Source organism: Harpia harpyja, chromosome 15 (assembly GCF_026419915.1).
Source record: "Harpia harpyja isolate bHarHar1 chromosome 15, bHarHar1 primary haplotype, whole genome shotgun sequence".
NCBI lineage: Eukaryota > Metazoa > Chordata > Aves > Accipitriformes > Accipitridae > Harpia > Harpia harpyja.
The window spans coordinates 23,470,349-23,496,969 of NC_068954.1; the positions used below are offsets into that span (position 1 = coordinate 23,470,349).

Genomic DNA, 26,621 nt, shown 5'->3' on the forward strand with positions numbered 1-26,621 from the left:
TTAAATCAAGTTCTATTTATGACATTGAGCTTTGGTATGCAATTAAGGATCCATTCTAACACTTGTTTATGTCATCAGGAGCTGTCTGACACCTACACACATCTGTTTCATGCATAAATGTTCATGCAGTTATGTCTCAGTAAAGAAAAAAAAAAATCCAGGCCCTCAATCTGGTTTTGTAAAACTATTGGAATTTTCAGTGATTTCAAAAAGGCATAATTAGCATAAGGCAGCAGGAAAATTTCAGTTTTCTTTTCTATGCTATATGAAAAAAGCAATTCTTGCCTGGAACAAGAAACAATTTGGTAAGATCATGGAATCGTTTGCTAGGAAAGACTCTCAAATGTCATCTAATTCGACTTCTTGCCCACATGCAGGATCAGCTATACCTACCTTGTTGACAGAGGCTTGTGTAATCTATCCTTAAAGAATTCTACCTATGAAAAAGTCCAGGTTCTTTGGACAGGATCTGTTCCTAATCTTACTATGCTTACAGATTAAAAGTTTTTCTAATATTCCTGGATCTTTCTTCCTGCAATTTAAGCCTGTTTGCTTCTTGTCCTGTCCTCCAAGGACATGAAGAAGAGTTTATTCTTTTCGTCTTTGCAACAGCTTTTCTATGTGTTTAAAGACTTTATCAGACCCCTAGCTTTCCACTTAAGTTAACAAAAACCAGTTAATGCAACCTTCCCCATAAATCATGTATTCCCTATCTCTAAATAAATAAATTTTTGCTATTCTTTGAACTTTTTCTAGTTGGTTCATATATTTCTTGAATGGCAGGGCGCAAACTGGAGACATTATTTCAAATAAAGATTTTTCAGTGCTGATCAGAGAAATGGTAACTCCATACCACCTACAATTATTTGCCTGCTTACAAATCCCCTTTTATTTGTCTTTTTAAAAAAAATTACACTGTTATGCTAGGTTCCAAGTTTACTTCTTTTTAATGCCCAGATTCTTTTCTGCAAAACTGCTTGCCAGAGAGTTGTTCTCTGTGTTTTCTAACTAAATTCTTCTGAGTTCATAAGTCTTACCTTGTGGATTTAATGACATGGCAAAGCTGTGAATAACAAAACGTTTAATCTCCTGACCTTAACTCCCTTTGTGTTAATTACATTTTCTTATATCTTGTAATATTTAGTATAAATGCATCATCCGTGGAACAATCATTTTCCTTAGAGAAAGGATCTGTGATTTATACTCTACAGTGTTTTCAAAACATCAGTGAAATTGCCTAGTGTGTAAACAAGTGAAGATTATCCTTCATTTTAAATGATATATAAAGAAATAAAATAAAAGGCACTTTCAGGAAATGAAGAGAGTGAAATTTCCATTTTCATAATGAAGAATCTGACCTTTCTACTCCTTGGCTGATTACATTGTTCTCATTATGAAAATACTTGAACAGAGAGTATTGCATTCTTCCTGCTTAAAAAAACCCACCACAAACAAACAACCTCCTCATCCCCTCCCAAATTGCCAAACCTATTAAAATATTTCACAAGCTTTTTTTAGAATAAGTTTTTAAACAATGTCTTAGCAATAATGAAAAGAAATAATTGAGATTTAAGACTGGGAGAAAGAGGCCAACCCTCTTCCCTGACTTGCTGAAGATACTGAAGACTAATGTAATGTGACTGCAGTATACTCCCAGTGTCAACGAAATATTCTTCCACCTTTTGATATGGAAGGGAGGTTTCCTTAGAAAGGCCAAAAAACCTTTGCAGGATTTCCAGCATGAGTGATGGATTCCTTGCCCAGAACCCATAATTATTTCATCCTTCTGCAGAACTCTACTCTTAGGTATCTCTGTGAGCCTCTGTGAGTTAGCAATGATAGCTAATGAATTATTTTACATGACTTCAAAAAAAATGAAACATCTGGGGTCTCAGAATCCTCAGAATAGAATATACTTCATTACACATTTTTTTCTACCGTCTAGATTTCTAGCAGGTGCATCTGCCAGTGGAATTTTAATTATCTGTGGGTATGTAGACATTTAGGTTGGGATTTTTAAAGACCCCTGAGAGAAGGCTTTAGGCTCCTTGAAAATTGCAGTCTTTCTATGAGAAATCTAGTATTTATCCTCATAAGGTCTGCAACAGGTACTTATATGTTTCTTTTCTGAAATGTGCTTATCCACTATGGAGAAACTTTTCTACTGTTTTTTGCTGTATATTTGCTGAATATCATCCCTTACACACTTCATGTTCATTCATTACTCATTAACATCATGTGGGCTGGAATGGCAATCGGGTTTATTTGTAAGGTTTTTCTACTCTTTATTTTAAATGGTGAGATGTGTTGTAGGGAAAAGTAATATCTTAAATTAGGCCAGACTGACAGCACTGAGAAAATCCCTAAGTCTCAGGTACTTTCAGGTTTCCTTACTCTAAATTTAAAGCACAAAAAGGAAGCTTCCAGCTACATAATTTGGCTAAATATCAGTATTCTGTCATGGGTGTTTTCAGCATGGTAGGAAACTGTTACAATTATGCTTTATAGTCTACTAGTATAAATAAATATTAAGAGTATAGTAAAAAATAATGCTACAAGTTAAACTGAATGACATCAGAATAGTTCAGTGAAGGAGAAGGAAAGTATAGTAGGGAGAACATAACCGGATAGCTGCAAAGGTATGAACTCTCACTTATTCATAGAGCAGCAGGATGGTTTTGGTGTAAATAGTTCTCCTAACAGATATCCTCTTAAGAAGTTCTTCTTGGCTACCGTTTTCCACATCACAATGAAAAATTCTTCTGTCAGGGAACAAGAAACCTGATCCAAAGTCCACTGGTATCAGTGGGTTTTGGATTAGTCTGATGGATCATGGTTCATGTATACCAACAAAAAATAAAAATCCTGGTGCTAAATTATGAACCTGAGTCGGGCTCAGTGAAGCAGCTTTGATGTAGGGCTGGTGAATTAAATAATAGACAAGAAACCTCTCTTGCTTGTTCGAAAATTTTAAACTGCATGGATTTTCCACATGAATAACTTTTCCTTAAAATGGAGTTACTGAGATCTAGCTAAGAATGTATGCTTCAGAATACTAACGTCACTCACTGCATAAAGCAGGTATTGCTGTATGCAGCCATGAGGGGAAAACAACCAAAATACCACATATACCAGGTTTATTGTAGAGGATAAGATTTTTGAAAGCAAACACAGTCAAAACAAAATTAAAGTGGTGCATTTCAGCCTCTACAGGGCCAGTTTGCAAAACTGTATTATATTGAAGTGAACTTCCAATATTTGAAATATTTTAGGTCCTGCCTATGATCTCACGATTTGTGAAGTTAGAAATACATCACTGGTTCTTCTGTGGAAAGCTCCTGTGTATGAAGGCAAAAGCCCTATTACTGGGTATTTAGTGGACTATAAGGAAGTAGATACAGAAGACTGGATCACTGCTAATGACAAACCTACTTCAAAGCGCTATTTTAAGGTAACATTTTCATCAGTTAGTGTTAATTCAAAACTGAATTCTAAAAACATCTGATTGAGTACAACAAAGATGTGTATTTGAACTTGGGCTTCTGCTAACATCTTCATATAAGTAAACAAAAGAGTTTAGATTGTTTTTTAATTTGGCTTTGCTCTTCATCTTGTTCAAGGTCACTGATTTACATGAGGGTCATACCTATGTTTTCAAAGTTCGTGCAGTGAATGATGCTGGGGTAGGCAAGTCATCTGAGATATCTGAACCAGTGCTTGTTGAGGCACGGCCAGGTAATGAACTGTTTTACCTCCTCTGCTTCTAAAATACTGAAATACTTAGAAGTGAATTTAATCAATCTGATTCGATACTGTAGCACAGGTAAGTATTTCAAGAGTTAAGAAGCTCTTAGCCTTAAAACTTAAAGAAAAAATCATGTGGATACAGAGGTACTGTCAAGAATTTTTGCTTTACTTACTGCAGGAAATATTTGATAATCAGTTATTTTAGTTTTTATTCTCATAAACAAAAGTGCTACTTGCTGTGAGTGAAAAGAAGTATGACAACACATTTATTAATGCTTCAAGAGTGATAAAAAATTAATTTACTTAAACTGTTCATATATTCTCACATTCAGTTTCATTTTATAGATTTGTTTCGTAATAAGAATTTATTATTTTTAGTATTCCTTTTTTCGTGTAGAGTAAGAATCTTGCTAGTGTGTGATGCTGAGTCAGCATATGACATAAACACGCTTCAAGATCTGCAAGAAAGATCAGTATCTGTTAGTGAAGATGGACAAAATTTGCATGGGCTTTAGTAATTTCTGAATTGCAGCTCAAAAGAAAAATGCAGCCTTGACATTTGTGTTGATTCCTATTTTGCAGGAACAAAAGAAATCTTTTCAGGTGTAGATGATGAGGGTAATATTTACCTGGCTTTTGAGTGCAAAGAAGCTACAGATGCATCTCATTTTGCGTGGGGTAAATCATATGAGGAGATTGATGATTCTGATAAGTTTAAGATTGAAACAAAAGGAAATCAGTAAGTCATGCCAGTCTATCAAATTATGAGAAGTTTGTCCTGTTAAAAATCTCAATATAATGAGAAACCCTGCTAATTATACCCTTCTTTATTGATGATTTTAGTTCTAAGCTGTACTTCAAAAATCCTGATAAATCAGACTTGGGAACTTACTCTATCTCAGTTAGTGACACAGATGGGGTTTCATCCAGCTTCATAATGGATGATGAAGGTAAGGTCCTTACCATCTTAAGTCTTTCTTCATTTTATCACCTCAACTGCACTAAAAATTGTCCAAGAAAAAAAAAAGAACTCCACAACTCTCACATTCTTTCCTATGCATTAAGGAAAAACAAAAAAGACTGCACAACAGGCTTTGTGTGATTACATATTTTTCTGATTATCACAATAATGAAAGTTTGGATAACTTAAGGAAATATTTTCTTTAAAAAAAAAAAGATAAAGAATATGACCAATTAGAATTGTTTTCTTTATGCTGGGACTATAATGCTGTTTGCAAATATCTGTTACACTGTCAGTTAAAAGTCTAAAAGTGTTGCTTTTTTCACTGTGTTGTGAATCTCTTTCTCTAGTATTTGAGTTTTGCTGTGCTTTGACTTCATAGCCTTTCACATCTTATAATAATTGGTTTTCTGTTAGCTGTAAAGCTACCATCAGATCTGTGCTTACCAAGAGGCCTAATATAGAGATGGACCTTGAGGCTCCAGATACAGTTTCATAAAACTGAGGTGCAGAGAATTAGTAAGAAGAATGTGAGAAAAGTGTTGCTTTAACTAGATCTGAATACATAGGGTTAAATTATCCTTTGGCTTAAATTTAGATTAGTTTTGCTTTATTTCATTGTGGGTATTTTGTTTTATTGGAGTTGCAATGAATTTGCTTCAGTCTGACTTTGGTTTAGCATGAGAGGTGCTGAGGTGAAAGGCAAAATGGGGGGGGACTTTGTTATTTTTAAATAACACAAAAATTATTTTGGTGCTTTCCCAGTCCACAGGCTGTGATTGCTATGCCCAGTTCCTTAAGCATGAAAATCCCTCTACTTACCTTCTAAGTCATTTAAGGAGAGGACCTGAGACTCAGTGTGAGTCTGATAGTAGGCAGGACTTTTATCACAGTACAAAACATGTCAAACCTCCCATTCAAAGTAGGTGTTGAGAAGAAATCCGTGTGCAGACACAAAAAATGTGGTTCTCTAGGACATGGACCATTTATGTGGACTATTAGTCATTACCAATATCTGCTTCTTCTAGGGAAGCTAAACTTGTAATATTTTTAATTTTCCAATGAATACTGTAGGAAAAGACAGATATGCATTTGCTCATGACAACTTCCCTTTGGCTTAGTTGTAAGGCATCACTCTGAAAGCTGTCTGTAGGTCTTGTCACCATCAGTCCTACCTTTGGAGGTTATTTTATAGAAGATCACTAAAGGTGTTTCCCATCCCACACTTAGCCCATATCTTCCCTGGTCATATCTGTCACTCAAAATTACATTTTTATTTGTACTGGATCTATAAGCAAGTGTTAGATTTTGCATCTCTACACTGAAAACCATTATTTCACTGCCCATTTACTTCCTCAAATGCTCTAAATTCTCCTGTAATTTTGCTAAATCCTCAACCATGTCATAAATGCTTGCTAATTTCCTCTGGTCTTTACATTATCTGTAAAGTTGGAATTGGCAGTAATGTTAATCTTCCAAATCTTTATTAGTAATGAATATGATAAATAGGGTTAGTATGAAAATCTAACAAAGTGGTTTCTAGACTCTCGCGCAGCCTTCATGAGGATTTAGTGCATTAAATAGGGCTTTCTGTACCTTTTTCAGACTAACCTGCCCTCAATCTTGTTTCCTGCTACAGTAAAACAAATTTTTCAGGTACAGTGTCAGAAAGGAAGTCAGCAGATAAAGGAACCTCAAACACCACTTAGAAGCTATTGTCTCCCATCTTTCATTTAAATCCTATAGAGAGTTTAAAATAGGTTTCGTTCTTTCTTTAGATTCTTTTGCATAAGCAAGTGTGTATGAAAATGCACAAAATATGAACACTCACTAAATCCATGTATCAGAATTTTAAGTTTCTCAAATGTTATTTTTTAGTCATCACTTTCTGAAGAGGGTTAGGTATTTCACATATAAGACTTAAGGAGATTATCTGCTGATGCTGATATGTACCTTCTTTGACACTTGTTTTCTGACTGTATTTTTCAGAATAAATTAAAACATGAGTATTTTTCTTAATTTCAGAGTTTGAACGTTTGTTGGCATTAAGCAATGAAATAAAGAATCCAAGTAAGTTGAAGATCTGAATCTATTTGATACTTCTAGAAGAAATATAATTACATACAAATGACTGGAGTTCCAAAAAGGTTCTTCCTGAGACAAGGGCAGGCTCATTTTTCATGGAACAACTTGCTTCCTTATCTTTCCGTTTAATTAGAAGAATATCAGTTTGCATTGAATAAAATCATCACTGCCTAAAAGTCTTTTGAAGTTTAACTTTGACAATAGACTATAGGTTGCTACTAGCCAATTCCTTAAGCATTGTGCAAACTATAAGGTGAAAATTCTTTTCTCCCTTCGAGAAATTAATTTAAAAATCAGCCGAAGACTGCATTAGACGTCTTTTCCCTGCATAAAGCTTATTCTATATCCAGCATTCCATAAAAAATAGGGAGATACTAATATTTTACAATAGTCCTTTTTCTCACAAGGTTTCATGTATTATTGACTTTTGATTGCTTTTCTTGCTACAGCAATACCTCTGAAATCAGAATTAGCTTATGAGGTTCTTGACAAAGGAGAAGTTCGTTTCTGGATTCAGGCTGAAAGTTTATCACCAAATTCTACCTTCAGATTCGTTATTAATGATAAAGAAGTTGAAAACAGTGATGTAAGTACATATTAAATACTATATATATGTGATTTTCTTTGGTAAACTTTTATGTATTAATAGGTATACTATTTTTATAGTTGCTTAAAAACATGTTATTAAAGTCTGATAATAACTGAAAGGAATGCCAATCTTTAACTTGAATCTTTTTTGCAGTATAGAATTCCTGTTGCAGAGTGAGCCTATTCATACCAAAAAAGGAGAGCAAAGTTTAACCCTCAGAAGTTCGTATTCATTTTGGGTAGCTAGACAACCAACAGCCAAAGAGAAGGAGAACAGTACACAGACCAGTATTAAACACATCTGATGAAAAGTAGTGCACAAATATTTTAGTAAAATAGCTCAAGACAAAAAAGCTGGTTCAAGTACAGTTTTGGACTCCAAACCAGCAAGACCCTCTGAGGCTACTACTACTAGTTTTACGTATAATGTGGGAGGCACTTGACAATGCAACAGTAGTCATACATATAAAACTTTTAGATGGTGTCACATTCTATTTTTTTTTTTTTTAGATTTTGGCCTAGATAGTAAATGGGCATTGAATGGCTACATGGAGATGAAAGGACAGGCCACCAGCTTAATGCATTTTTATAGCTCTAGGAAGACCTTTCATAGAAAGAGAAACAACAAAGTGGTCAGATGGGGCTGGGAAGAAAGCAAGGTCATGCCTTTGCAGGGCTGGAGTATGGTTCATCTACTGGGAATAAAGTATAGCACTGAACATATCTTTTCCTGTGAGGAATCTACCTCCAGTGCACCTGTTTGAAAGGTTTAGTTTATTCCTGAGGATGCAAAGCCTGGTTTTGGCCAGAGAAGCTTATCAGCATTTTTATACCATAGAAAAGCAAAGAGCGTTTACTTTAATTATGTATTGACAAGCAGAAGAAGTGTTTCTGAGTAAAATACTTTTCTGTTTTTCTTAAAGAAGTAATAAACTATAGCACTGAAAACCTGAATATGAGTGACTAGGATGTATTGAAATGACAATATTCTGTCTTGGCAACGTTAGTGGAACAGAACGAGCTATTTTTAGTTCGCGTATGTTTTGGAAGTGTTGACATCAGAGAGAGTCTTGAAGTGGAGCTGCATTATTTCACCTCTTTAATTAGTAACCCACAGGTGACATTTACGTTTGGAGACTGATGATATTTTTGTGGAAAGTCACGTAAAAGTCTAGTATTTATGGTGCCCATAAAATCATTGAACTTCATCTTGCTGCATAATGGCAATAGTTAGAAGCCTAATTACACTCTAAAACCTGCCTGGAGACTGGGCTACAGTCACTGAACATGTTCAATAGACCGTTATGCTGGTGAATTGTAGTCTGATTCTTGACATTGGCTGAAGTGATAAATTTTTCCTTCTAGGTCCTAAAAGGGAGCGGTTTCAGTAAAATTCAAAATAATCTGAGAATGGAATGAACTGGGCCCCATTTAATCAGCTGTCATTTTAATCTTTTAGTATTTTTTCTTTTACCCAAAAGCAAGAAATAAAAAATAATTCTAGAAGTATGATAAATGATCAGATTAAAACTTACATCTTGCTCTTCTTTTTCTGCTTCTGGCAAATTTCAGTTTAACACTCTCCCTGAGAACTCATGAAACGAATGCAAGTGTTGTCCTTGACCTCTGTGGGCAAGAGACTGTAAGCGAGAATTTGAATTTGCACATTTTGATAGTTTGGTGAAGTTTATAACTTCTCTTTTTAACCTACCTAGCCTATCTCCTCAACTCTTACAGATGAACTCTTACATAAGTCATTTTTCTACTTAATTTCCTGATTAATAAAAACTTGTCTTATTCTTTGACATTATATCTTTCTTTGAACTATATATGGGAAAGCACATATCCAAATTATATGAGCATTTTCTCCTGTTATTTTATATAAATGTTATACCTCAGTCCCTTCCCTTTAAGAAATTTATTTAATAAATTGTTCTCCTAATCAATCTGTTGGCTACTGCTTTGTTAATTCCATTATCTTTTCTCTTTCTTCATTCTTCAGTTACCCCATTAAGATTTAAACTAGTAATATTTGTACATTTGAAAGTACCATTAATGAATATTAAACATCTTGACTGTGTCTACACTATTATTCCAGGCTTGTTTTCCATACAACAGTGAATCTGTTCTTGAGGCTGGCCAGGAGGTGTCCCTCAAAGCTGAAGCAGATATATCTGCAGGGTCATTCCTACTAATTTTGGATCAGTACTTAAAGGTTCTTGCACTTAAGGAAATAGTCCCAGAGAGTTTAATAAGTGGTATTTTTACTAGCTTTTTCCCCCTTCCTTCTTTTTTCCCCTTTCCTAAACTTAATCTACCTGTGGCTTTAGGTAGGCTTTAGTTTTGGAGTAAAATAAAAAGGTTAATCAAAACATTCTGTTTATAAGGTATCATGTCTCCTTTTAAGAGTAACAGTTTACTGCATAGAACTCCTTCTAGATGGTGACATTTACTTTTCTGTCCCATCATGAATGGAACAGTTAATGTGTAATATCCTCAGCCACATTGGTTGCCTAAAAGTATTAATCAGGTAACTTCTGTGGATTATTTTTACTTTGCTTTCAGAATTTATTAATTGAGATTCAAACAACATCACTGTTAGTGAGACACACAGTCCTCATGGTTGTTACTCACTGAATGAAAGAGGGTATTACTTAGTAAGAGGTGGTTGTATCTAAAATAGTACCTACAAATTCAGAACACATACTTTTCAAGTATTGTCTAATATTTGCTTGCATTTTTCTGTTTCCTTGATGATGCCTGCCAATAATTTATCTTTCTGGAATATTTAATAGAATGCAAACACAAAAAGGACACAAACAGTGAAAAGCAGACTAGCAAAACCCCTTGCTGTACTGGAAGCTGTAATGCAGCTAAAGGCTGGCTGTGTAGGCTCTTCAAACATGCATAGTGCCATAAACTACTATTTTTAAATCCAAACCAGCTGTATTATGATGACTCGAGGATTCCAAATGCAGCTGCGCACAGAGGTTTCTGTCACCCCTGGGATCTGGTACAACAGTAAATACAAGCACAGCCCTGTTTCCATAGTTTACAATTAAAAGGACATGTGAAAATTGAATGTGGAGGCAGGGTTATAAAACATGATTAATTCAATAGGGAATCACAAGTAATTTACACTATACTAAAGTTATTGTTTATTTCAGAGGCATAAAATAAATTGTGACCGTTCAAATGGCATTATAGAAATGGTGATGGACCGATTTACAATTGACAATGAAGGTACCTACACAGTACAGATTCAAGATGGAAAGGCCAAGAACCAGTCTTCATTAGTTCTCATTGGAGATGGTATGTTCACTGAAACATTGAAACTTTGACTCTGATGAAGAAATGAATTTCAGTTATTCTTGGAGTAATTTTGTGACTAACTTATTTTTCATTCACTTCTAAAATTTAGCATTCAAGGCAGTATTGGCTGAGTCTGAGCTCCAGCGAAAGGAATTTCTCAGGAAGCAAGGTATGACAGAGTAGACTGGTGATTTTAGGCCCAATTTGCAGCTAATGATGCATCCCTGGTGAATACTAAGTGCTTCTAACTTCCATTGATTTCATTAGAAGATGAGTATATTGCAGAGTTTGAGAAGACACTGAACCCTTGGTGGATCTCATTTTCCAGCATTGTGATATGATACATGCAGGTTGTGACAGAACTTTCACTAAGTAAAGAAATAAAGTGGGAGTCCTTACAAGAGGTTATCTGCTCAATATTCATGAGAAGTGTGCCTACTGTAGGCTCTCATCCAACAAAACATTTCAGCACATTTATTTTTAAGCATACAAATTGTCCCTTCAATATAATTGACAGAAGAGTTGACAGCATAGCATCAGACAAGGAACATTAAAAACCAGATCCTGTGGTTTCTGTCCAGGCAAAATTCCAGGAACTAAATGTATATTTGTTGCATAGTTGCTATACAGTTACAGAGTTTGTTATATACTTGCTATCAATATTGGTTGCAGCTGAAAGTAAGAATTACTATTGGATACCTAATTCAGAATTCTATCACTGTGAAATGCTTAAAAAATTGAGTTTGAGCTCTAGTTTGTAATTTTCTCTTGGCAAGCACATGGCTTTTAGGATGAAAGTAATAATAATAATTAAAAGCATTTATTCTAAATAGCTTAGGTAAAATTCTCTACATAAGCAATGTAATTTGATTATTTTCTATTTTGGGGGGGGGGAATTATTTTTTTTTTAAATAGATTTAGGAAAGAAATTATACCACTTAGAGCATAAACTCACAAGATCTTCAGTTCTCAGTGACTTAAGTGAAAATCTGGGACTTAACTACCTTCCAGGTCTGGATATTGCAGTTATGGGCCCTGACCCTGCAGACACTAAAACATATAACTTTACTGACATGAGTAACCACAATAATTTTAAAAAGGCTATGTATGTCAGTAAATTTACTTAAGGATATATATATACTTGCAGAATTGGAACCTCAGTGGGGAAAAGGAATAGTTCCTGTTCTGCTTGTAATGTTTCATACATTTTTTCACTTTATATAATTTGGACAAATAATGTCTGGCATGGGATTTTTGCTTTGACCATTTAATTGGGTGTTTGGATACATTTGTTTATTCTCCAGGTCCCTTTGATTTAAATACATTGTTTGTACACTTGTTTGTAGCTACTCTGTTTCCTTCCTATGCTTAGCTGGCAATTGGGCATAAACATATTTAGTAAATTAATCTGTCTCACCATTTTATGTTTTGGAATACTACATCAATTATCATAAAAACAGAGATAAGCCTCAGGTTTCTAAACTGTACTGTAGACACCTGGGTCAATACAATAGAAACTTACTACAGGATTTTCCTTTTAGTGCATAGGTAGTTGAGGACTTCCCTCTCATCATTCTGATGTAAGGATGTTATAATATAATTGTCCTTTTTCTTTTTTTCACTGGATCTCTCTGATACTCTTCATTCTACAACATATGCTTCAAAACAATTTTGTTTCTTAGGTCCTCACTTCTCAGAGTTTCTGTATTGGCAAGTTACAGAGGAATGTGAAGTTTTACTTGCTTGTAAGGTAAGGAAATATACTTGAAATAATTTGTTAGAATGTGTTGATTTAAAGTTGAGGTAGGAAATATGAGGAAAGATTTTGATATTTTTAAAATTAAAAGTTTCATATGAAAACTTTTTTTATTATTTAGAAATATTTAAAATCAAAATTTCTGACTTACTACTCTTCTGCTGTATTCTTCATTAAAACAAAAAAAATTTACAGAAGACTTCTAAATGCATTAGGTGATCTAATTCTTTATACTAATTGTGAACCATAAAAATAATTTAAACAAAATATTCATCCAAAAGCCAGAGTTCAAACTCTTTCCTCACCATTTTCTGATTTAAAGGTTCCTCTACCAAAGCATCTGTTATTTAATCAACTGTAACCAAACATGCAACAAAGGCTTCTAGAATTAAAGTTATAAACCATGATTTTTATTATATTTGGCTAATGACCTTTGAATCTTAACTAATGCTAATGTGCATGGAATTCAGAGTAATTTCTGCTATTAACATCTTTATATGCCATTCTAAACTGATACATTTTCCTTTTTGTTGCTCTTCTAGAGTGAGTAATTAGAGGTCTGAATAACTAAATTAATTGAATTGAACAGGCATCAAACTCCTCTTCATTGCCTTTTCTTGTAATATGGACTCTTTTGTATTAATTTTCTCCACTTCTTTTGAGTAAGTTTTTGGCTTTTAATTAGACTAACTTGAATCATTCATTATGAGCAATTCACATGCACATTTGTGGAATTTTTTTCCTTTTTTTCTGCTCACTAATTAGGAGACCTTTAACCTCAACTTATTCCCAGCAGAACTGGCCTGGGTGGTGAAGCTGCCGTTCTGTGTGCCCCCATTTTAAGGCTCAACACTCATTAGCTAAGATGGTACCTTTGCTGGTACTGAGCTGCATAGCTGGCGTACTTTATAATCTCCACACGCGTTTGCCTCAGACATGAACCCTGCTTATCCTTTCCTTCACATGTGGAATTATATGTTGCCGAACCAGTTATACTAGTGTTAATTCTCTACAAATTAATCTGAAATTATCCTTCTCTTCATTGACTGTCAAACCTGTTTATACCACTGAAACTGTGAAAGGCTGAGTGTCTGATTATATGCTTTTCACCAGTGTCCTTTGTGTTCATAAGGCCAGAACATTTTATGTAAATGAAATGTAGGATATGGGCTCTTTGCACACTCATCATTTTAACTATGCCATTGACCTTACAATGTTTGTTACTGTTAGTATGTGACTGGCCATTAGGTTCACATGGTACTGTTGTTTATGCTTGCTTAACTGATATTTGTACATAGGAAGAGTTTAAACAATAAAGCCTGGATTTGTCCTACAAACTTCAGATACCTGACATTTGAGTTAGAAGTGTGGCCGATCTGGGCTATTTCTAGGCTAATAAAAAACATCTAAGGAACAATCTCTGCTTCCCCAGGCCATATCATAGCACTTGGCCCAGATCTCTTCTAGGCTCTGTTTTGTGCTCCTGCACAAAAATAATTGTCATGGGTGTTTTTACCTCTTGAAAGAGCCTGGGATAATGTAAGAGAGGGCTTTTTGCCTTGACTTTCTCAAAGGCCATGGCACGAAATAGGGGACTTAGGAAACCAGGCCAACTGAAAGCTTGTGTAGGGCAGAAGATGGACTGTATGATTCAGGTTCGTAACAGTAATAATGAACAAATATGGGTTGTGTTATAAAACAGTATATCAAAAGTAATACACATTACCTCACATAGCACTTATTTTCTATGTGATTGGACCTGATTGACTTTTGATTGACTTAGTGTTTAATTCTGAAATAGCTGGGATTGATGACCTTGTTCTTGGCATTGTAGCCCTTGCATGCCTGTAGGACATGTTTGTCCATATGAGTTATAATTTGATGGCGTTTGCTTTTTATTGTGTGTTTATTTTTCTTCATATGCCAGCATCTACTATCATTTTTCTTCAAGTACGTCTAAATTTCAGAATGTTCAGAAGCTACCTGCTCTTGTATAACTTTGACCCTTATTTGTACTGTGTCTGTTAAAAGCAAGATTTTTGGTGTGTGGCTAAACAGCGAAAAAGGTAGCTTTTCAAAGTAAATGTCAACATGAAATAACTTCAGCACTGCAAATTGCATGTGAAACTCAGTCTATTTATTGTCAGATTGAGTGCTAACAGTCTTTGATGAAAAATTGTTGAAAAGCATTAAAGGCTTATTTCTTCAGGCTTTGTTCAAATAAAATTGTCACTCATGTCATATGACTACAGGAATAGCCACTTTGTAGTTACTGGTAAATGTAAAACGCTGCTCACTTTTCTCAAGCAAGGCATTGCTTTGGGCCAGGTTGTGATCTCAAATACTCTGTCAGAGATCCATAGCAACCACACTGGTTATTAAGCAGCAATATATGCGATTAATTTGAGCAGGTTTTATAGAGATGTTCAGGAGTCAAAATAGGAGGCCCTCCTATTTGTCTAGTCTCCTCTAGAGAGCTTTCATAGAGCTGTCCATCTATGGAATGACTTCTCTAATATGAAAGGGTTAGAAATTGGTGCATGTTTTTTCCTCCAAGCAAGCCACTTGAAACTATTGCAGATCTGTATTAACTTCTGGGCTGCCCTCTATCCATTTGTTCAGTTCTTTTTTAAGGAGGCTTTTTAAAGCAACTGCCTGGGGACTGAGAAATGTCCTGCCAGCTCTGTCCTTCTGCCAAAGCCACGCTGACTGGGTATCCAGGCTACGCACAGAAATACCATTGCATTTTTGTGATTTTTAGAAGGGTATGGGGATAGTGATGTCAAAGAAACCATAGTGTTTCTGAAAGAGAGAAAAATAAAATATATTGCCAGGGTTTCTAAAAAGAGCTGGGCTTTTAGCTTCTTTGAATTTGTAGTTTGAGGACATTCATCCAGAGGTATTTTAAGCATCACCAATACACAATTTATATTTCAAAATCATAGCAGTACTTAAGGTATGGCTGTAGTCTATTTATGCATTGCTTAGATGATCTGCTGCTACTACAGCAAAATTCTGGCTTTCAAGCGACTTCTCTGCATTTGCACTACGTTGTGAAGCCCCTTTGTGTTGGGAGAGACTGCAATTTGTAGGATTCCTCAAGTCTTTGTACTTCTCATAGGAAACAATGTAGAAGAAAAAAAGGATATCTGGTACAGCTCACAATTTTGAAGTCTCAAATGCTTTCAGAATAATAATTTCTGTTGCTCTCTGCAGTGTAGCCCTGGAAGACATTGCTTAGGTAGCTGGGATAAATCTGCAAATTGGCTGAAGACGCTCTAAGATAGGGCCTGAGTTCTGTGTTACAGCTCTCTGGAGACACATGGCAAACACAAAAAGATAAAGGAGAGTTCAGCAGCTCTAATTTCAAAGATACTTCTCAAAGATATCTCTAGAAAAACTACAACCACATAGCGAGGGTGCAAAACCCTTTAAGGGAAGAGATTGACAGGATTGCCTTTAAGGATTTGACAGGGCTCTGAAGGTGTAAGCTCTATACTTCTGACCAGTTCTATGCTGCAAATAAATACCGTAGGACTAAGGTTTGCTTAGTAGGACTTGGTTAAAATTGGTTTTTTACTTAGCTTTATTTGACATGTGTTATAAAAAAATTGACTTCTTATGTTGAAAGTACCTGTGTGACTACCTACCTGTGTTACCTTTCTTCAGGACATAGTCAGGCTTATGTGCCTTTTCTGTTGTACAGGTTGCGAACACAAAGAAGGAGACTGTTTTCAAGTGGTATAAGGATGGTTCTGGGATTGACGTTGAGGTGCCTGATCTGCAGAAGGGACAATGTCACCTTAGTATTCCCAGGGTACAGTATCCCTACTGATTAGAATTGACAGCTTCTGCTTGACACGCTATAGATTTGCCAGGCAGAGCACTAAACCAGCTATCATGATTTCTGTGAACCGTTTTAAGAAAAAGCATATTTGCTACCCTTCAATTAGCTGGTGAGTAACTAATGCTGGTAAAAGAGTATCCATTTTTGTTATCAGCTCAGACAGTTCATGCTTAAGTTGCTTCAGTGTCCGTAGGTGAACTCTATCTCGTTAGTTCTTATTGCTCCTTAATTTATCAATTTGTTCAAGCACCTAATTTCTGACAGTGTTTCAGTTTTACTGCCTAAAATGAATAGGTTTGAGGTATATGAATTCTTAAGATTTATCTTTATGCAAACAGGACAACCTTACTTGGGTCTGAAGCCTTAGCTTGCATAGTTGCTGCCTTTGTCAAGTGCCAAAACCTCCCCGGATCGAGTTTTTCTGCTTTCAGGATAATGTGCATTCCATTAAATTTATGTATTTATTTATTGGTTTCATATTCTTCTAATTTCCTTCCTTCATTTCACTTGCAAGAGGATACTGACTTTCCAGTGGCTTCATCTTTCTTGACTAGACTTTTTTGGGGGAGGGTGGTTTCTGCTTGTCTTGAATTGTTCTTGTTACTCATCATTCAATTATATGATGCTTCTACTATGATTTACTTGCTTGTGGCCTTGTATAAGTCTAAGACTCAATTAAATAACCTCCAATCTATATATAATTATTTATATATTTTCCTTCAGGTTTTAAAATAAATTAAAATAAAACCACCCCAAATAAAAACTCCTGCTGCCTTTAATGCAGTATCACTGTGTTAGATTTTAGAATGTAAGGGTAATGAATTCATTATTTACTTAGCATAGATATAATTTGACTACTGTTGCTGCTTGAATGAAAGCTGCTGAGTTGATATCTGGACAGTTAAAGGATATAGATCTGTTGTTATGCTTTACATAGATTGATTCAAAACAGTAATCATTTTGGTTGAAGAAAAATTTCATTTCTAAAGTTTGTGGGTGTTGAAGTTACCCTCTGTTACATCTTACTACACTACTTGTAATTTCTACTGACCAGGATCAACTCTTTTTGTCTTTTTGGAACAAGACTGAAAACATGGTTTCTCAAGGCAGTTGAACTGAAATCAGAATATGTTTTAGGCTTAAGAACTAACTACAGCTCCATAAAAAACATGCACAAGCCATTCATAGTTTCCATCTCATTTCTGGAAAGATTATTTAACCAGAATGCGGTACGGTGTATGCTGTTTGATTCAGAAAATCATGCAGGGGTTGAGCAAATGTTGTACTATTATCAAGTTTGTCAGTAAACGTCTTGTGTTTTCCTTGTAGCTGTCTCGCAAAGATGAAGGAGTTTATAAGGCGACACTATCAGATGATAGAGGTCATGATGTATCTACTCTTGAATTATCAGGAAAAGGTAACATGTAGTTTACTATATTGAAATAATGATCTCCACATGTTCACAAGAGGTGTCAAAGATCATTTTTGGGGTCCTTTGCATTTCAGTTCTCTTCTTATGTTATAGAGGCCTGAACTGCAGATCACCAGTTTAGGAGGGGCGATACTGGTCATTGTAATGGTTACTCTCTAGCACTCTGACAGGCAAGAAATGAAGTAAGTTTCTAATCAGACAGACACCCCCTTTTATGTGAGATCTTTTGTAGAGAGCTCACTCTCTCTCAAATTTGTTAAGCTTTAATGTCTACAAACCCCCCTAAAGCACCAAAGTGCTGAATATGTCGATGTGGGTCTGTCTGTGGGGACTGAGAGTTATTTTGATTGTAAAATCATAAAGCTGTTTTGTAGGTTAACTCCAGTAGGCAGCTCAGCCCCACACAGCTACTCACTTCCCTCCCTGCCACCAACCCTGGTGGGATGGGGGAGACAACTGGAAGGGGAAAAGCAAGAAAACTCGTGGGTTGAGATAAAGACAGTTTAATAGATAAAGCAAAAGCTGTGCATGACAGCAAAGCAAAATAAGGAATTAATTCACTTCTACCCATTGGCAGGCAGGTGTTCAGCCATCTCCAGGAAAGCAGGGCTCCATCACATGTAATGCTGACTTGGGAAGACCAACACCATAACTCTGAAAGTCTCCCTTCCTCCTTCTTCCCCCAGCTTTATATGCTGAGCATGACATCATATGGTCTGGAATATCCCTTGCGTCAGTTTGGGTCAGCTGTCCCGGCTGTGTCCCCTCCCAACTCCTTGTGCACCCCCAGCCTCCTTGCTGGTGGGGCAGTCTGAGGAACAGAAATAAAATGCTTTCATGCTGTGCAAACACTGCTTAGCAATAGCTAAAACATCCCTGTGTTATCATCAACACTGTTTCAGTCATAAATCCAAAACACAGCACCATACAAGCTGCTATGAAGAAAATTAACTCCATCCCAGCCAAAACCAGTACAATCTCTGCCCCTCATTCCATACCATTTATGTCATGTTCAGGACCCACACTATCCAATACATCCTCATTAACCACCTCCTCCATTCCTGTCCTTTGGTACATAAACAGATATCATTCTCTTAGTCTATGGATTTTCAAGTAAGGGGTATCCTGACCACTGGAATAAACAAAAGGTACAGTAGTTCTCCATCTTGTGGTCAGGGGCCCTTCCAGAGACTATACTTCAGGTATGGTAAGACCATGCTGTGCTGCAGGTGTACAGTGAAATGCCTATTTAGAGAATTCATAGTGTCTAATTCTGTGGGTCCAGGAAGCTTTGAAAATGTCAACCAGCAAAACCACATGAACTGCAGTGTTAAAATGAACAGTGGATCTCCTAAATGGTGGAGTTAGCCTTGAAACGTAAAGGCTAAACAGAGAAGTTTAGCATGAATAGGACCCTGGAAGACTGCATATTTTATGGGGCAGGTTAGTTCAAGCTCAGGATGCATTGGCATTCAAATGAAAATAAATGCAAATAAGGGTAAGAGAATCTAGTCTAAAATGCACCAATGGTAGGCATTTAAATAAGGTTTCATATGTTATCAGATATCACAGTAAGCTACTGTAATTCTATGTATATTTAAATTTGTTCAGTGAAAAAAATTTTAGTTTACTTCTGAGTCTATAGCAAAGACTGATCTGTTGCCAACATAAATGATTTTTACTCAACTTTGGCAGAGAGAGCTTCCCTGGGCTTCTTTGCTTAGGTCCCACCAACTAAGCCAAGGTGAACCTGGATTCATCCCACCTGCATGTAGACATTTGACCCAAATAATGAATATTTTTTGCTGGGTCCTAATAGAGGGAGAAAGGCATGTTCAAAAATTAACTCAGTTTACCAAAGATCTTAATTTTTTTTTTCAGCTGGTTGGGGAATTACCTGAAATAAGAGGAAAAGATCAATATCATACTGAGTTCTTAAGCAATTCATGTCCTCATGTCAACATGCCAGTAGAAGCATACTGGAGTTTGCAGACAGTTACAGAATTGAATCACGATTTATTTTAGCAGAGACAAAAAATGTGCAGATACAGATCAATACAGACCAAATATACAAGTAGTGTTTTCTGAACTTCATGCATTTCGCTGTCTTCCCTATTCATAAAAATTCTTCAGCCTTGAATATGCATTCTTCAGATTTTGGTGCTTCTTTCTCTCTCTTTCCATCTTACACAATGACACTGAATAGGATTCTTCTGCTATGAAAGAGTTCCCTGCTCTTCTGCTGTTGTCTCCAGGGTTCTCCCCTTCTGCAAACCCATCAGCTCTGTGATATTTCAAAAGCTTGATATGATACCTGTTTTCTTTCACTTGCTGTTGAAGGTGTTTACATTTGTCAAATGCCAACCTACAGGGAGCAGGTGAAAACTGTTTTCACCTAGAATGTTATAATTTCTCTTTCCCCTGCACTCTCCTCTGAATGTGAACTATCTAGTTTTAATGACCTTTTATTGTTTGTGGCCTGAGGGATACAAAGACAAAGATTTGACAGCAGACAGCTGACTCCACACACAGCAGAGATACTGAGTGACACAGCACGGAATTCATATGCTGTACACAGTCAGTCTCCAATTTGTCCCATACACCTGTTGCAATTTTAATGGTTTTCTTTGCCTAAGGATGTGAAGATTTCCCATATTGCTTTAATTAAACTGAACATAACAAAGCTATATTCGGATTGAATTTTGATGGTACATTTTCTTTTTTTTTTTTTTTTTTCTCTCAGTGTATGATGATATAATTCTGGCATTGAGCCGAGTCAGTGGTAAGTAAATGCTGTCTTGGATTTTCGCGTAGGTTTTTTATGTTAAAGTCATCTGAGCCTGAGGCAGAAAATTTTTATTGTAAGTGGGAAATCTCTGAGAGTCATGATGCTTATATTATTATGGACATGTTATTAAGTTTCTGAATAGGCAGTTGACCTTGCTAATTGACACTGTTAAAAGGGAACAAAGTATTATTCCACCTGGCTTGTTTGGTTTAGATACTGTGACAATGTTGTAGCAATAATTTTCTTCTGACATCCCACTGGTAAGAGAACCTTGATACAGAGAGAAGGAGATTCTGATCCTGCTCCCAGTGAGAAGTTGGGAGTCATTCCACTGTAAGAAAGGGGGTGCACAAGAATAAATTTTTTGTGCAATTAGAATCATGACACTACTGTTTCACAGCAATTACATGACTAGCTTATTGTTTCACAACGGATCTTGCTAGTCATAACGCTTGTATATGACAATAAAACCATAAACTCATACCGAACTTTCACCTGATACAAATCAGCAGATCTCCTTTGAGACGCGTGACCAATTGTCTCTTTGTGGTAGTTGAGAATCATGGCCCATATCTTGAATTTTTCTTGTCCTGACAGTACAAGTAGTCCATTTGACTGTTTCCTGTTCATTCCACTATCCTGTTTGATCTGCATATATTCTATTTTACATAGGTAAGTCAGCCTCTCCACTGAAGATCCTTTGCACTGAGGAAGGAATAAGGCTCCAGTGTTTCTTGAAGTACTACAATGAAGAAATGAAAGTTAGCTGGTCTCACAGGTAGATGAGAATATTTTTTTTCAATTTTATTTGAGAAAAAATGTCATCTTTATGTTTTACTATTTACTATTCTGTGACATTCATTTAGTAACTGGACCACATTAATTAATTTCTCTTTCCAGCACTTCATATTCTCTTTTCACATAGTACATACAGTAAAAGAAATTTTAACAGACTTGTTCAACACATATCAGGAGGGCTGTAACAGCCAGGAAAAAAGAATCTACAGCAGTATTCCAGCCTCTTATTCAACACAAGACTGTTTGTTTTCCACTATATTATCTGATTGGTTCAAAGATAGCAAAATACTCGAGCATAGTTTTCTACTCAGAGCTGCCCTTTTCTTTAAATGGATGAAATTCTCCTCCAGTACTAGGTGAAAGAAAGGATGTGCTCTCACAGTTTAATAAAAGCTTGTATTAAGAAAGGATTTTTTTTTTTTTTTCAAACTGATACAGTCTTAAGTAACCCAAAATATTTTGATTCTGTTCCTCTTCTTTGAAAAGATACTCAGTGAGGCACAGAATACTTCAAGAATAGCCCTCAGAGCTGAGAATATGACAAGAAATGAGCTTTAAAGTTCCCAATAGTTTTCCACTCTCATGTTACATTAATCATTGACTGCAGAGGCACTCTCTTCATCTGTGTATTTATAGTTAAATGTGTGCTCAAATACCTTGCCATGTCAGGCCCTCATTTGTTTGAAACCACAGGTAAGGTTTGGAAGAATTTTAAAACTCTTCAAGTGGTTTCAACTTTCACATTCCTTGATGGCCTACAAAGATGACACACAGTGAACTGGTCTGACTTGGACAGGAAGAGGCTGGTTTATCAGCATGTTGTCATAGTTTTGCAATGCTGCCCAGCCCTTGATTTCTATGAAGACAGGAACACAAGAAAAGTGTCAGTGATCATCAGGCTCAGGGAGCTCAAGAACACTTCTGCAAGGATGTGCAGCTGTAGTCATAACTCAAGCTTTGTATTCAGTAAGTTCTGCTCCTTCTTTCAGTAAATGTGATACTGATATGATGGAAAGGAAAAGAAAAGTATTTTTTGCCTCTGCCTTTTACTATATCTGCTTGAGTTTTAAAAGTGACTTAGTCCATTCTACCATCCAGTTCATAGAAATGTAAAACTAAGAATGCTACATGGCTAATAAGGAAATATCCACGTGCATATTTATATTTACGTACAGACACCTCCCCCTCTCCTAATATTTCAGATTTTGTAATGTCTTGCACATTGATTGTCTTGAAGATCATTGAACACAGATTTTGAACAAATAAAATTCTTCAATTCTTCCATGAATACAAAGATTATAAGCCAGAGTTGTTAAAGCTAAAACAAAGACTAAAACAAACAAACAAAACCAAACCTCCCTGCTCTTTTAAATGGGGTTCTAGCAAATTTTTTCTTGGAAAAAATGAAAGGCTAGACAATACATGTTTTTTTACCATTGTCTGCACATCATGAAACATACCATGTAAATTTCTAGCTAGCTTTGAATTATCCATTATACTGCATAGCAGGGAACATAATACAAGTCCTAAAGCCAGCATGCAACATCCACTCATGGCACACTGGGGAATATTATATGTAGTATTTTCTAATACATAGTAGTTTCTATCCAGGTATCTAATTTGGTATGCTGAACTCAATGTAGTCGTCTTACAGAAAGGGAAATAGTAAAAATTCCTTTTCCTCATCAGAGTAACTCTCTAGCTATGAAGCCAAATCAGCCCTGTCTGGGTGAATAAAATAACTGATCAAAGAGAAGCTAATGCTGACTTCATCTATTAAAAATTCCAGCTAAACATGCTTGGGGAGGAAGGATGAAAATAAATATTTCTTTAGTTAATGAGTGAAAAAGGACACTTCTCTTCAAACCATTGAAAGTGGTCTGGTTTGCATGCTCTCATTAAATAGTTTCTTCTATTTCCACTCGTCGTGATGGATTATGGACCAGAAGAACCCCTGATCTGAATCAGTAGGGCATTTCTTATATTCTTAGCTTAGGAAGTGATGATAAGTCAATATAATGCCACTGGTTTTAAAAGACCTGTTTATTAATTATCTGTAATTAGAATATTTGCTTCTTGTCTTGTTCTTAAAAAAACCAAAAAAACCCCAAAGGTGTATTTTGACTTGATGCAAGAATAATAAATTCTATGCAAAACTTTTATTGTTTTCTTAATTGATTTTTGAAGTTAATGAAAAGTAAAGATATTTTTCCTCATCAGAAAAGATTATTTGCCTCTAGTTTTCTATTCTGATGTATTCTATGTTATTATGTATGAAGTGTACAGAAGCCTAAAGTCATGCACCATTTTCACATACAGACATGAATGTGCATATAAACACAGATGATTGTGTATGTGGAGAGAAGGAGAGTGAGAAGAGGGTGAACAAATTAATCTTTAGAATGAAAGCTCAAGCTAATTGTTTCAAAGGGTTTCATACCCCCAATAGGAAGAACAGAATCTTCTGGGAAATTTCTCCCATTAGTTGCAATTTATCTTTAGTTTAGGAATAGTATGTTATCCTTATATCCATCTTTTTATCCGTATATCCTCATCCATCTTTTTATAGATGATCTCCTATGGAGAATATACATGAAAAGAATGTTCAAACTAATTTCTATTTTTTTTTTTTTTTTTCCCCCAGGGAATCTAAGATTCCTTCTGGTGAAAAGATGAAGATTGGAGGTGGAGAGGATGTTGCCTGGCTGCAGATAGTTGAACCCACTGAAAAGGATAAGGGGAACTACACCTTTGAAATCTTTGGCGACAAAGAATCCTACAAACGCACACTTGATCTGTCTGGGCAAGGTAAATTTATAAGACCATATGGCAACTTTTCATGGATTAAACAGAATTTACTGGCAATAATCAGAGGAATGACAGTAAAAACAGAAAGCCTTTGGTCAGAACCAATTGTAGTTTAGTTGCATAACTGTTATGATCTTTTTAGTCTTGTATCTGTTTTCACCGCCAGTGGCATTGGGTTTCAGGGGTTTGGTTTCCCATTTCGCTACTGTGTAACCCTGTACTGATTCTAAAAGAGCTTTAACATGAGTATGTGTTTAAATGTTTATACTCAGCCCAAAGTGCAAGTTATGTTCATGGACCATAGCGCTCTCAATTGTTTTTTTACAGCTTTTGATGATGCATATGCAGAATTCCAGCGACTCAAGTAAGTGCTACATCTTTTGCATTTTAATGCTGTATCAACAGTGACATTACTTACAGAAAAAAAAAATATTAATAATTTCATTAATTGCATTATTTATTTCTCTTCCTCTCTTCAACAATTTTAGGGCAGCTGCTTTTGCTGAGAAGAGTAAGTTTATTTTACATTTTATCAAAGGTGTTCTACAATGTAGTCTAGTGTTCTCTTTAAGGCATCCGTCATGATATGCTGCCATAGCTTTCAGAGTTTTGTGGCTGCAGTAATCCCGTTAGCACATAATACTGCAATAATAATAGTATTTTGTGGATTTATTTGTTTCTAATTCCAATGGAAACCCACTAAAAGCTTTACACATTTTGCAAGCCTCCACTGTATCTTCTTGTGTCTGCAGAGGTTTTGTGGCTGTGAGCTTCTGGGTGTCATACAAGGAGATGTTGACTGTGAAAGCTGCTGTTGATACTGAATATTGAGATCTACCTATTAAGTAAAAAATTACCTGCTAGTGCCTGTTGGGCAGTGCTTGCTGAGACACTGACAGTGGGGAAGCTTGTTACTGTTAGGTGCTGTAGGAATTCTGGTACTTTGATATCAGTTCCCCTGGTAATGACAAGATGCTTCTGCCCACAAAGAGATTGGCAGAACAAATTTTCCTTAGATCTTAGATACCACCAAGACGCTAAAAGCGTCCTTCTTGCTTTGCTCTGTGCCCAAAGCACAAACTGTCAAGCTCAGCTGTAGCTTCAAGGTTGTTGTATGTATCAGTTTAGAATGCTATAGCACAATCTCTGCTAAAAAATGAGGGGACCATAAAATACATTAAAAAGAAATAACACAAAATATCACAAAAATTGTATTATTTTACTTCATTTAACCAGGGACTACAGTTTGTTTAAAGATAAGTCCAAACAAAAGCTGCGACTAATATGACACCACGTTATAAAATCAGTAAGAAATGAGTAATTTTGAGGTCTAAACTTCACATGGTCCACATATTTTTCTTTAACTCCTAGATCGTGGTAAAGTCATTGGTGGTTTGCCTGATGTCGTTACTATAATGGATGGGAAGGTAAGGATAATTTTTGTCAATGAGTCATGCTGACTGGTGAGAGGTTTGCTTTGATGGCAAAAGGGAAGGGGATGAAGATGATTTTGTAGACGCTGAAAGCAGAAAGAGGATAATTTAAACTACCAAATGGTAGTAATTTAATTGAGACACATGCAATTTCTAAGCAAGCACAGGTACCATAAGCTGACTATACGGAGAAGGCACAGCCTGATTCAGATCTTAGGCAAGCAAGGTCAGCCTCAGGAGGAGCTGGTCTTGCACTGATTATGTAGAGGCTCTGAGTTAACTGCATACTCAAATCTGGGCTGCCTTTCAGCTCTGTGTACTGAGCAGAGCAGTTCAAGGGGAGAGTCTACTCCTGCCCCGTAGAAGAAACTGAAGAGGCAGGAGGAAGCAGCCACTCTTTCAGAGCCAGTATAACAGAAACAAAAATCAGGTCCCATTCTTCAGCATGCTAGACATAGGCTGTTATGGCTGGTAAGAGTAAAGGAGGGTAGAGAACCTACCTGGGCCAAGGGGCTAAACTCTCCCCTCTTCCTACATATTGGCAGATAGCCCCATTAAAATATATAATTATGGGAGATTGAAGGCCTGTGAATACACACATTTTTTGACATCAGTAATAACTAAATGCCCAGATACAAAGTCAAAATTGGTCAATCTTTGCAAAGTCCCTTCCTAGGTCAGCTTGACTGGTGGAAATGAAATGTCATGATTCTGACTGACTGGTGCCCCTCACTGGGATTTTTGTCATGGTGGAGCAGGACCTCATGCAACCTCAGGCCAAACTCTCTGGATACTAAGATAGAAGGACAAGACTATTTGAGCTGCTGTTAGTCCTTACAGGTGTGAGGAAGTAATGGAACTTGGTCTCTCCATCCTGGGGGTGAGTGCCAGACTCCAGACACCCAATCTTTCAGTCCAGGAAAGACAAATTCTTTTCATTCTTCCCATGCAGACAGCAAGTTCTTGTCTCTTTCTCCTGAAGCAAATCTTCTTCTATTGGGTACGCTGTCCTTCCCTATGTGGAGAAACTTATGTCTTCAGTCTGGGAAGAAAAATTACTCAAAGA

General features: G+C 36.2%; 1 protein-coding gene across 2 annotated transcripts in view; it reads left to right on the forward strand.

Moving 5' to 3' along the window:
* MYOM2 (myomesin 2) overlaps positions 1-26,621 on the forward strand; it is a 79,749-nt gene that overhangs the window by 49,053 nt on the left and 4,075 nt on the right. For both annotated transcript variants that reach the window (XM_052809879.1, XM_052809880.1), the window contains exons 21-37: positions 3,273-3,451; positions 3,621-3,735; positions 4,330-4,486; positions 4,591-4,697; positions 6,734-6,778; positions 7,243-7,379; positions 10,549-10,693; positions 10,803-10,862; positions 12,376-12,443; positions 16,156-16,266; positions 17,626-17,713; positions 20,472-20,510; positions 21,189-21,294; positions 23,959-24,122; positions 24,450-24,486; positions 24,611-24,633; positions 25,494-25,549. In XM_052809879.1, the coding sequence (XP_052665839.1) occupies positions 3,273-3,451; positions 3,621-3,735; positions 4,330-4,486; positions 4,591-4,697; positions 6,734-6,778; positions 7,243-7,379; positions 10,549-10,693; positions 10,803-10,862; positions 12,376-12,443; positions 16,156-16,266; positions 17,626-17,713; positions 20,472-20,510; positions 21,189-21,294; positions 23,959-24,122; positions 24,450-24,486; positions 24,611-24,633; positions 25,494-25,549 (1,637 nt within the window). The remainder of the gene's footprint in view (positions 1-3,272; positions 3,452-3,620; positions 3,736-4,329; positions 4,487-4,590; positions 4,698-6,733; positions 6,779-7,242; positions 7,380-10,548; positions 10,694-10,802; positions 10,863-12,375; positions 12,444-16,155; positions 16,267-17,625; positions 17,714-20,471; positions 20,511-21,188; positions 21,295-23,958; positions 24,123-24,449; positions 24,487-24,610; positions 24,634-25,493; positions 25,550-26,621) is intronic.